This window comes from Argopecten irradians, chromosome 15 (assembly GCF_041381155.1).
Source record: "Argopecten irradians isolate NY chromosome 15, Ai_NY, whole genome shotgun sequence".
In the NCBI taxonomy this organism is placed as follows: Eukaryota; Metazoa; Mollusca; class Bivalvia; order Pectinida; family Pectinidae; genus Argopecten; species Argopecten irradians.
In genome coordinates this window covers 30,979,307-30,991,848 of record NC_091148.1, presented here as the reverse complement: position 1 = coordinate 30,991,848, position 12,542 = coordinate 30,979,307, and the positions used below count along the sequence as shown (strand labels likewise).

Below are 12,542 nucleotides of genomic sequence, written 5' to 3'. Positions count from 1 at the left end.
TTAAATCATATTTATTGAGCTATTTATTATCGGTGATGTTAAATACATCTCTTACAACATTAGTACACACAGGGAGAATATCATTTCCTGTCAGCCATGCTTGAATACTGTGGTAGAGGCGATGGTACTTAGTATTTTTGTCAGTTTCGTGTAGTCTGCGACAAAGCTCACAAAATGCGACGTTAGAATCAATCATGTCTGAACTGGTATAATGATTCTTCCATTGAAAAAGTCTATTAAACTTCTTATAATCTTTTGACATGCTGTTTAAATATGTTCCAAGAGATTTTATAGACCGGAAATCATTTGTGGTGACGTAACTTCCGGGCGGGAGATAGAGTGAGGCGTTTGCGCCATTCCGTATAACAGGAACAAGGTCTAAATTATGTGTATATAAATTAAAACTTTTCTCCGTGATATAGTCTCGGCACAGAGAGTTTTCGAAGCTTAGATAAAATTTATACCATTTCTTCATATAATTTCGACAAAGCGATTTTAATCGTCTCCAGCAAAACAATTGCCCACACTCCCCAAATATGTGTACATCCATGAACCGCTGGAGCCTTATTGCATAATCATCTCGCAGCGACGGCTCCCTGCACTTGGAAACAAACCAAACTCCTTTAAGCACCTTAGCCTTCCAAGCTTTCCGTGATATAAATTGTTTTAATCCATTCTTTCCAGCTTCATCAAGATCTTTAGATGAACCACTTTTTATTTTTTGAGTAAATATAGCGTAAGGGCTAAATATATCGGCATCTCTACGATACCCTAATGTCCAGTTCACGAGGTCATTCCATGACCCCCATACTTGGTGATGATTTCTCGGTGATTCCATTGAGTGAATTACCCATATTTGTCCCGTTGCCTTTTTCGCTGGAATCGTCATGATGTCTGGTGCGTGGAACACAATGGCGGTGTCGGAGCCCAGATGAGCTATATCGTACCCAGTCGTTAGGGTGCATGGGTAGTCACAGCTGGTGAACATGTTGTCTGTCTTCATCCATCCAGGTACATTGTAGTAGTGGACGTGTTTAGGGTTAACTGTGTCACCAAGAATAGATCTGTTTAATAAAAAATATTTAAGATCATTACAAAAGTCTTCATGCTCGGTAGCTGAAACGGAATAGTTTAATATCACATCGTTAAAGTATTTAGGTCCCAGGTTAAAGTACCGTTTAAGAATATGGATTAACGTGAGCTTTAAACTTTCGAAATCATTTTTCGTTCTTCATGATGCTGAACGCTACTTTTGCAGTCTTTATAGAGAAAAATGGATTTTAAATATTAAAGTACAGTTCGTCAAACCAATGTCTTACATGAATAAACAGCCAATCTTCTAGTAACTGATGTTTGCTTGTAATATGATTTAGAAAATTGATATTTATTGCTCAGCCATCAATTTGTGAGCACAACGTCACATGTTTAAGAAAACGACGTAATTTTGCACAGAAACCGAAATTATTATGCTTAACTAATTCTCAGTGTGTTTGTTATTATTTAAAGTCAGTACCTAGCGCCGCCATCTAATTTAAATGTATGGATGCAATAAAATGTGTTGAAATGAAACAGACCTGTTATTCCGATGTTGTGAAGGGATCTCGCTATTGACGGCAATCACCACTTCCGGTGACGTCATTACATTCTTCCGGAATTGCATGGAGAGGTAGGGTAGAGCATACATGACGGGACCCATGAATAATATAAGTAGGAATGAGAAGAAATATAACCTGAAACTGAAAACGACGTACATCAGAGATAAATAACGTTAAAAAACCACAAAAGATTTTCAAATTGATTATTTCGAACAAGGTTCTTAATTTTGGAGAACATAGCAATGCCCAATACGTCGATTTCGAGATAACAAATCGACGTGGACTAAGAATGATTTACCGTTGTCCCATCTTCTTGTGATGTGACGTCACAATCATCGGAAGTATTGATATGGTAAATAGTACTTTACCCACGTTGTTTGGGTATCTCTTAGCCCCAATATTCCTGCATTCATAATGATTTTGTATATAGCACGCGTTTTTTCAGATATTTTTAATGTGGATATCTTTTTAAAGGCGCCTTCTACTGGAATATGATTTTTTCAGCAAAATCCACATACAATGATGCAAATACACATGCGAAGTCAAGAACTGGTCGCCAGCCATTAAATAAATTGAAATCAAATTAACCCAGTCACCCATTTAAGTTCATAGTAATCTGTTTTAAGTTTTGAAATAGAAAAGCCCAAAGGTGTTTTCAGGGATGAGCTACTTCATATAATTGTAAAAAGTAATATTATAATTTCCACCAAGAAGACGCCTATTCCTTCAACTAAATTCTGTATGAGGATACCTATAAAGGCAGAGAGGCTTTTGCTGCCAAGTCTGAGTTTTTGTTACTTTTTTACATTAGTTATATATTTCTGTTGTGAACAAAAATAAAGATAGATTTTTATTCTCGTATGAAACCTCCGAACAAATAAAAATAACTACGTTACTCGTTGATGGCACGAGCATAGCATAACATATCTCAGTATTTGTAACAAAGCTAACTAAATAACATCGATATCCAAATTATCCGGATAGTACATACATGTTACTGTCGTTACAATGTAAGACTTGTCACACTCGAGACTAACCTTGAGGTTGTACAGCATTGGGTTGTCCGTGAAGGTGCTATCACCCGAGCTTGTGTATCTGAAAGCAAGATTAGGTAATGTTGGGATGATTATATATAAAAACATAGTGTTACCAAATAGAAAGATGAGAGGCCAAAGAACGCAAATAGACTGGTTTCCTTTGCCCGACTATTCGCTTTAACGTGTTTATAATGAACTGGGACATCGGACACTCAATCGGAAGATTATCTGGCTTGTGTTCGGAGTTCCCGGGTTTGAATCTCCGCCTGGTTGCTATATTTTCTTATGTCCTGTTCCGGAAATGCTCTTAATGATTACAACAGAAGTGAATACTGAGAGAGTCAGAACTAAAATAAACGCTGATTTTTTTTCACTCAGAGCAGCAGAGAATCACTTAACCACCAGCTTACCGCAAATTTTCTTTTTTGAAATTGAATTTTATCTATTCTACTTCAACACATGCACCTACACAATATACAATATACACTTTTAACACACACATACATAATTCATACATACATACATACGTACCCTCACCCTCACATACACACATACATACATACATACATACATACATACAATACATACATACATACATACATACATACATACATACATACATACATACATACATACATACATACATACATACATACATACATACATACATACATACACACACGCACGCACGCACGCACGCACGCACACACACACACACACACACACACACACACACACACACACACACACACACACACACACACACACACACACACACACACACACACACACACACACACACACACACACACACACACACACACACACACACACACACACACACACACACACACACACACACACACACACACACACACACACACACACATACATACATACATACATACATACATACATACATACATACATACATACATACATACATACATACATACATACATACATACATACATACATACATACATACATACATACATACATACATACATAATTACATACGCATGCACGCACGCACGCACATACGCACACACACACTACATACACACACACACCACACAACATACATACATACATACATACATACATACATACATACATACATACATACATACATACATACATACATACATACATACATACATACATACATACATACATACATACATACATACATACATACATACATACATACATACATACATACATACATACATACATACATACATACAATACATACATACAATACATACATACATACATACATACATACATACATACATACATACATACATACATACATACATACATACATACATACATACATACATACATACATACAAATACATACATACATACATACATACATACATACATACATACATACACATACATACATACATACATACATACATACATACATACATACATACATACATACATACATACATACATACATACATACATACATACATACATACATACATACATACATACATACATACATACATACATACATACATACATACATACATACATACATACATACATACATACATACATACATACATACATACATACATACATACATACATACATACATACATACATACATACATACATACATACATACATACATACATACATACATACATACATACATACGCATATTGCATATTACATATTGATATAATTTGCCTAGCTGATACTGTGTTTTATTTTCATTTTCTCATCACGGTGATTACTTTTCTTTTGATTTTTAATACTCTATATCACATATCAATGACAATTTTGTATTACTTATTTTCTAAAATTACCCTGCCTGAAGCATGCCTGTTATATATAGTTACAGGCCAAACATCTGACATAATATCATCTAATATGATATAATGTTTAATTTAAGGTGTTTACGAGTTACGTCAAACAGAAATGTGTTAATTTATTTCACAATTTCCTTTAGCATGCAAGCCTGCTTAAAACAAGAGTCAACTACACATAGTGCATGTAGCAGGCTACACATGACATAATTATACAAAATTTATTACAAATTTTTCCTTAAGATGCAAGCCTGCTAACAAGAGTCCACTACACATAGTGCATGTAGCAGGCTACACATGACATAATTATACAAAATTTATTACAAAATTGTCCTTAAGATGCAAGCCTGCTAACAAAAGTCCACTGCACATAGTGCATGTAGCAGGCTACACATGTGACATACTTATTCAAATATTATTACTAGGGTATACTATCACATATTTGGGAAACAATATCAATAGTTACTACTGTTTTCTGTTTAGAATTGCAAAAAAGCCAGAGCTCTTTTTTAAGTTGCTTCCTCAATTGTATTTTTGTAATTTCTGTGTTTGGAAGTCTGTTGTTGTGTTTAATGTCATTTCTGCATTTCCATATTGTCCACTTCATGATACAAATAAAAGTGTTTATTAATAAAGCAAGTCTACTTTTAATGTTTTTCATTATGGTTTCCATATCATCCAAAATAAGTTTTGTATAAGCACAACTGAAGAATAAATGTTGTATATATTCGTTTTCGACTTTGCAGAAATGACATTTTCCATCTGAGTTACCGAATTTCATTATCTTCTTTTCTGTATATAAAAGTTGGTGGATACATTACCATTGAAATTCTTTAATCTTAAGACATGTTGATATATTAAAACAATTTAACCAGATATCCTCCCATTGAAATTGTATTTGTTAAAGGTTTTCCCATTTTGTTTCAACATCGGGTTTATTATTCCCGTTAAGTTTCATGCTTACTGATTTGAGTATTAAATTTTTATATTCGATTATTTTATTATTTCGATCAATGATATTCAATTCAGAATCCACAAAAGTATTAGGTTTTGCCTCATTTAAGATATCTTCCTCGCGTAATATTCGTTTATATTTCATTGGTATTGCAGACTTCAATCTTGATAACTCTGAGTTGCAGTTTCTTTTATCTCTTAGTTTCCCATAAATATCTTGATCACTTTTGAACTGCTTCTGTGTGGAATCCCATACATCACCTATCGTATGTATTCCACTGTTTGAAAAGGAGTTAAAGAAAAGTGGTTTTCTTTTAAAGACAATCATATGATTGCCAAATAATTCTTGATTCAAAAGTTCCTGTATGTTTCTTGCATCATTAGCATAAGTGTGGACCATGCTGATAACAAGTTTTTGTAAAATTTAAAAATACGACTTAAGTTTAGCGAATGAGTGTCTGAGCATTTACACAGAAAGAAATTGCTTCCAAACTTACTGTCTAATGATTGCAGCCAGTACTGACCAATTGCATTCCATGAAGTAATGGGAGTTTTAATGATTTTATATAACAATTTCATTTGTTTACTCAATGTGAAAAAACTAACATCCATGACATTCATGCCTCCAATACACTTTGGAGAACGCATCACCTTTCTAGGAGCCATATCCTTCCCATTCCACAAAAAATTCCAAATTAGTGTGTTTAATTCCTTCAAGTATTTATCAGGTATTCCACAAGCGTCTAATTCGTGGCCAATCTTAGATATAATAAGTGAATTAATAATAACATTTTTACCGAAGATAGACAGGTTTCTCGCTTTCCAAACGAGCATACAACTATTAATCTTATTTATTTTGTCTCTCCATATTGCGTCGTTATCTATTTCATGCCCATGGTGAATACCTAGTGTTTTGATGTTCGATCGTGTCCAATTAATTGCTGTGAATCTAGGTAGATTATTTTTCCATCTTCCAAGATATATTCCAAGAGTTTTTTGTAGATTTACTTTTGAGCCTGATGCTTTTTTCATATTGTCCTAAAATTTTAAACGATTCCGTAAGACTTTTCAGCTCTAAGAAACAATTGCGTATCATCAGCAAAAAGTTTTGTTTCAATTTGACCTGGAAGTTTTAAGCCGTTTATACTATTGCTTTTGCGAATTGAACATGCCAAAGGTTCTCCTTGAATAATGTATAAAATTGGTGCGATTGGACAGCCCTGCCTTGCAGATCTTGAAATGCCAAAATATTCCGAGATAAAACCATTTGTCTTAATACATGTCTTCGCATCCACTAACAACATTTGTACCCAACCCCGTAAATTTATTCCAAAATTAAATCGCTCGAGACATTTGTCTATCCATCACCATTCAACCCTATCGAAAGTTTTTTGTTGATCTAGAAAGATAACAGACCCCTCTTCATTCTCTAAATCAGTATATTCAAATACATCCTGTATCAATCTATTCGCGTCAGCAATGTTTCGTCCAGGAACGAAACCTTTTTGATCCGGATGTATGATATCTGGAAGAACTTTCTTTATTCTGTTGGCCAATGTTTTTGCAATTATCTTATAGCCAACGTTAACATCGTTAGTGGTCGCCAATTTTTAATATCTTCACGCTCGCCTTTTTGTACAATAACGTTAGTATTCCTTTTGTTTGTGATATTGATAACTTATTAGTATTACATATTTCATAAACTAGTTCAATAAATTCTTTTTTAATTATGTGCCAGTAAATCTGATAAAATTCTGAAACATTTCCATCTTCACCCGGGGATTTATTCTTTTTCATTTCACTGATACTCTTAAATATTTCATCTTCGATCATCTCTTTATCCATACATGTTCTCTGATCATCTGAAAATTTGTTCTCTAGATTAACTAAAAGAATATCCGCAGCATCTCTGTTCCATCCTTCCGATGTAAAGAGTTGCTTATAAAATTTAATCTGTTCTTTTTGGATAGAATTTATGTCATTTTTATAATCTCCTTCTGCGGTTTTAATTTTATGCCAAAGCTTTTCTTTAGCACGCTGGTTTTCTAGGTTAAAAAATATTTTGTTGATCTTTCATGCTCTTCGAACTCCAGCACTCTCGCTCTTACTCTCAATCCTGTTGCTTTATTACTATAATGTTCTTCACAGAATGTTAGTTAGCATGTTGATTTTTTCATTATCTGGGTAAGTCTTTGTTAATGCATCCAGTTCTTTTTTTCAATTTCATCAATGTACCTGTCGTTTTTATTCAGGCACTTTGCAACAGAAATTGTTATTTCTTTAATCTTAATTTTTGCTATGTCCCACCAGTCTTTCAAATTATCATATTTGTTCTTTTCTGTAACCCAATGAGTCCAAAAGGCTTAGAATGTATTTTTGAACATATCGTTTTTTATTGTATTAACATTCATTTTCCACGTCCCTGGACCAATTGTCACCTTATCTGTATTGATTTTTAATGTAATCATATTATGGTCGCTACGAACACATGATGTAATATCTGTTTTGGCTACGTTTCTTTTGTAACAAGAAACATGTCTATTCTTGATTTTGAAATTCTTCTTTTGAATGTGTATTCCGATTTTCTGGGGTTAAGAAGTCTTCAAATATCCACAAGTTGAAATGAATCAATTAAAATTTTTTAGACATGATGTTGTGGAGTCATCTGCATTTTTATGTGGGTGTCTATCTATTTGATTGTTTAGCGTACAATTAAAATCACCAGCATATATATAACTATTATCAAATAGGTGATTGTTAATATTTTTTTCGTATGAATTGGTTTCGTTCAGAGCTTTTATTAGGTGCATACAGGTTTACTATATTGCATATATTTCTTTCGTCATTTTTTAAAATACATGTTAATAACCGTCCATCTTTATCTCTGCTAAGTTCTTTACAAAACAATTTAGTTTTCCCATTTGTTAGAATTGCGACGCCTCTTGAGGCGGAGGTACCATTATTCCATAAACTATTGCCTCCCCCTAGATGTTTCCATTCTTTAGACCAAATGAATATATCTTTGTCAGTACAGTGGGTTTCCTGTAACAAAGTTACATCAATTTTCTTTTTGATTAACCAATAGAAAAAAGGCATTTCTTTTTTCAATATTTCTTAGCCCATTAAAGCGTTTTCTATTTTTTGGCGTGCCCAGCATTAGTCCTACAGTTGTTTGCACGAAAACTGATAATTTCTCTCTTAACTTGAACGCTCCTCGTTAATTTATATGTACACCTGAGGTGTCAAAATTGTCATATAGATGATCATTAACCGTTCCGTCGCTACGGAAAAGAGGCGGGATATCAATGTATTCTATGTGGGATTTTGTTTTACACATTTTTTCAGTGAAACTATTGACACTTTCAGTTATCTCGTTCAGGAACGAAATTTTCTCGCTGTTTCCTTTTCGGGGTAGGATTCCACATATTCCAATGGGAACATCTGGGAATTGATTTTCAATTTCATTTATTGCTGAAGTTAGGTCAACAATGATTTGGTCAGAGTCGCCTTGGTTTCTTGACACGTCATTAGTACCCAGATAAACTGTGACATTTTTTATGTCAATGTCTTCAGGTATGCAGGAGAGTGATTTCTCGATTGAATGGCTGATTTCCGCCAGTGATGCACCAGACACCCAGACAAGTTCCGAGCAAGATGGTCAGTATTTTCGCAAATAAAACATTTTCTTTGCTCACGCACTGGTTTGTTTGGACATTTAAATGATGGGTGGTCCTTTAAGTTGCAATGATAACATGACGTTCTATTGTTATTTGCAAATATTCTTATATAAAAACGCCCAATTGAAGTTCGCAATGGGAGGGTAGGGACACATCCTATAATGTTCAAATACCTTGTGCCGTTTTCAATGTTAGTATCACGAATTTTACCTCTGCGTATACTACCTGATACGACTTGGCCGTATCTAGCCATATAAGAAGCGATAGCATCGTCGCCTAGGTCGTATGGTGCATCTTTGATTGTAACATTTGTCACAGTTTTTTTTACTTCAAAACATTTCACCGTTTGCTTTTTTATTTCCGCTCCATTAAGTAGTAGCGTACGTTTTGTATCATCGTTTTGACAAGTAATCACAAATCTGTTCTCTGTTATTTGGACCGCTTTCATTTGATCTGTGATTCTCAGTTTTTCTAAGCCATTTAACACATCTTCATGCGATACACCCTTTAGAAACTTGTGATAAAAGTGCACTGATAGTTCTCTCTGGAGTGACATGACTATAATGATTATATAATATACATACACACTCGTCTTTGCAGTCAGTATCGAGGTCAGTGCACTATCGATATCTATCAGTAACGTTGACGGTTGGATGAACACGACTCAACGCTACATGGCCGGCTATAGTGAATATAGATAATGAGGTGATATAATGTGAACATCTCGCTGGCTTTGTCATTGAATCCCGGACAAAGCAATGGCTTTACTATATTAAGTGATCCTCGGAATTAAACCCTATCCTTTATACCCACATATAAAGGAGTGGGATATTGATCATACAGCAGGCATTCGTCGTCCGTATGGCGTGATATACTGATTTTGTTATTAATTTCCACCTAGGAAACAAGTAAATAAATTCTAGCATTATCATACAGCTACATAACATTCAATATTATAATGGATACCTTTGACTTCATAGGTGATGTAAACGAATTGAGCACATGGCTAAGTTTCTTTATACGAATATACGAATTAACTGTATAACATACTAACATTAACGGACTAGGTAAACGACGAAAAGGGATAAAACTGTAATGACAAGGTGTGTAAAACTACTTACGTTTAGATCTAAACATGGTGTCCCTACATGCCTCTATGGTCGTTATAGTATAAAACAATAGCCAGGGTAGTGTGTCTAAATACACCGTAGTACTATGTAGAGATATATATTGTTTAATAGATGTTATCAACTCTTGGGGTTGTTTGGTTTATTCACGCCAACAGGTCACACAGTATGTGTGCATTCAGATATAAGTAGTCAGCCCATGTTTTTTTTATGGTTTTATTAGTTTAACGTCCTATTAACAGCCTGGGTCATATAAGGACGTGCCAGGTTTGTTGATGGAGGAAAGCCGGAGTACCCGGAGAAAAACCACCGACCAGCGGTCATTTCCTAGCAACTGCCCCGCAGGGGATTCGAACTCGCGATCCAGAGGGTCATGACTTATATTCATTAAAATTCTTAAATTCAAAATGAATGAAAAATGTTTCATTTATTTTGAAGAAATTTAATGAATATTAATTATGCATAAAACTTCATGAACAATTCTAGACACATTGATTACAAATAATCATGAATGTTTCATGGATCCATTTGATGAATATTCATGAACATTTTTTTCATGAAACTACAATCTGCTTACATTTTTTAAAAGTTCATTCATGGATATTCTTGATGTCATAAATACCATCTGGCATGGGCATTTAATTGATTCCTGCAATTAACCATTTATTTATAATTTACTTTCTATTTTGTATCTTTAAGTCTATAGAGTAAAAATATTCTAAAACAATGATTTGTTTAGACCTGATATTATAATTAACTACACAAGGAATAATTAGTGTCGTATAAAACAGAAGGTTTTTGAATTCAGAAGAACGCTAAGGCAATTTTGACTATTTATTATCCTGAAAATGGTGTAGGATGAACGAGTCACAACGTCTTTGCTCCAAATGGATACCATCAACAGGACAAGAGAACACTAATTTAACATATTCAAATAACGATGTAACCTGAACATCAGGAGAAACTTTTTTCTTTACACGTTCTAAAGATGGTATAGATGCAACAGATGTTAAGCAATTTGAAATCCTATTGGACAATTTTTGGAGAAAATGTCATCAAAATTTACCAATAATACATTCAAGAGAAGAACGAAGACCTCAAAACATTTGATGACATGATGATAATATGATGTTATAAATCAAAGATGGTGTTCAAGCTAATGTTAAAATTCACATAGAAACTACCCACAGCCCAGTTTTCTTGAAACTTTGTATATTTAAAATACTACTAGGCGTCCTTTTAAAATGACACTTCTTTTTCCTTTTGTGATTCTAAAAAGGCCCAAAGAGCCTGAATTCTTCGTCGTCATTTTCATTAAAACTACCTGCACAAATATGTCATAAAGTTAGCCTTTGTTAAACATTCCTCACTTTTTATTTCTAAACTATTTGAATAGATCGTATACTTTATATTTAAGTCATTTCTTTTAGATCTTTAACGGAACATTTTGTTTGAAATAATATTTTTTACGAAAAATTAGCACTTTTTGGGAAAAAACGAAAACGAAACATTGCTCTTTGTCATCTCATTTCAGCCTTTTACTGGTCTAGTCCACAATTTTACCCCCAATTGAAAATAATTCCATTACATTTTCTGTCCATGTGTAAATTAGTTTCAAAATTAAAATCTGGGAAAACTGTTTTTGAGCGAGTGCAGGTAGCAACGGACCACTTCTTTATTAGTATACCTAGTTATAAATCTCCAGTTTATGATTCAAGAGTCCGATATTAGTGAAAACCAATGCACAGTAATAATTTTAGATGCTAAATATCATGGTAACACCTTTGAAAATATTGGTTACCATGGTTTTGAAACGGAGGCCTCTGATTGGCTAAAATGTAAATGATATCTGAATTAAGTGAAAATTGGTATATAGAGGTTACAAAGTATGATGGATACATGGTATCACTTTCAAAAAGATTGGTTGACAAAATGGAGGCCTCTGATTGGTTGAAATTTAGATATTGTCAGATTTAAGTGAAACTTGGTTTATACATGTAAGGGTTATGAAATATGCTGAATAACATGGTATTACTTTTAAAAAATTGGTTGCCATTGAAACATAATGGAGACCTTTGATTGATTGGAATTTAGATATTATTAGATATAATTGAAAATTGGTACATATGGGTTATGAGATAGCAACAGTTTTAAATACATTGTTGTCATTGTTTCGAAATAAAAGCCCCCTGATTGGTCATAATCAATATTGTAGCCTTTGTGGTGCTGGCATGATTTTTAATTATACATATTTTATTTGTAAATCAAATGTAACTCTGTTTCCCTCTTAAATCATTTTTAATTCAGTTTAAAGCAA

General features: G+C 33.7%; 1 protein-coding gene across 3 annotated transcripts in view; it reads right to left on the bottom strand.

Moving 5' to 3' along the window:
- Positions 1 to 19: 19 nt before the first annotated feature.
- Positions 20 to 12,542, bottom strand: part of LOC138309453 (alpha-(1,3)-fucosyltransferase C-like) — a 33,885-nt gene continuing 21,362 nt past the window's right edge. For 2 of the 3 annotated variants that reach the window (XM_069250652.1, XM_069250651.1), the window contains exons 3-5: positions 2,633 to 2,690; positions 1,575 to 1,736; positions 20 to 1,064 (exon numbers count right to left, since the gene is read on the bottom strand). In XM_069250652.1, the coding sequence (XP_069106753.1) occupies positions 20 to 1,064; positions 1,575 to 1,696 (1,167 nt within the window). In that variant the 5' untranslated portion in view covers positions 1,697 to 1,736; positions 2,633 to 2,690. Of the gene's footprint in view, positions 1,065 to 1,574; positions 1,737 to 2,632; positions 2,691 to 10,219; positions 10,420 to 12,542 lie in introns of those variants that run through there. The other variant, XM_069250650.1, reaches the window with a different exon arrangement.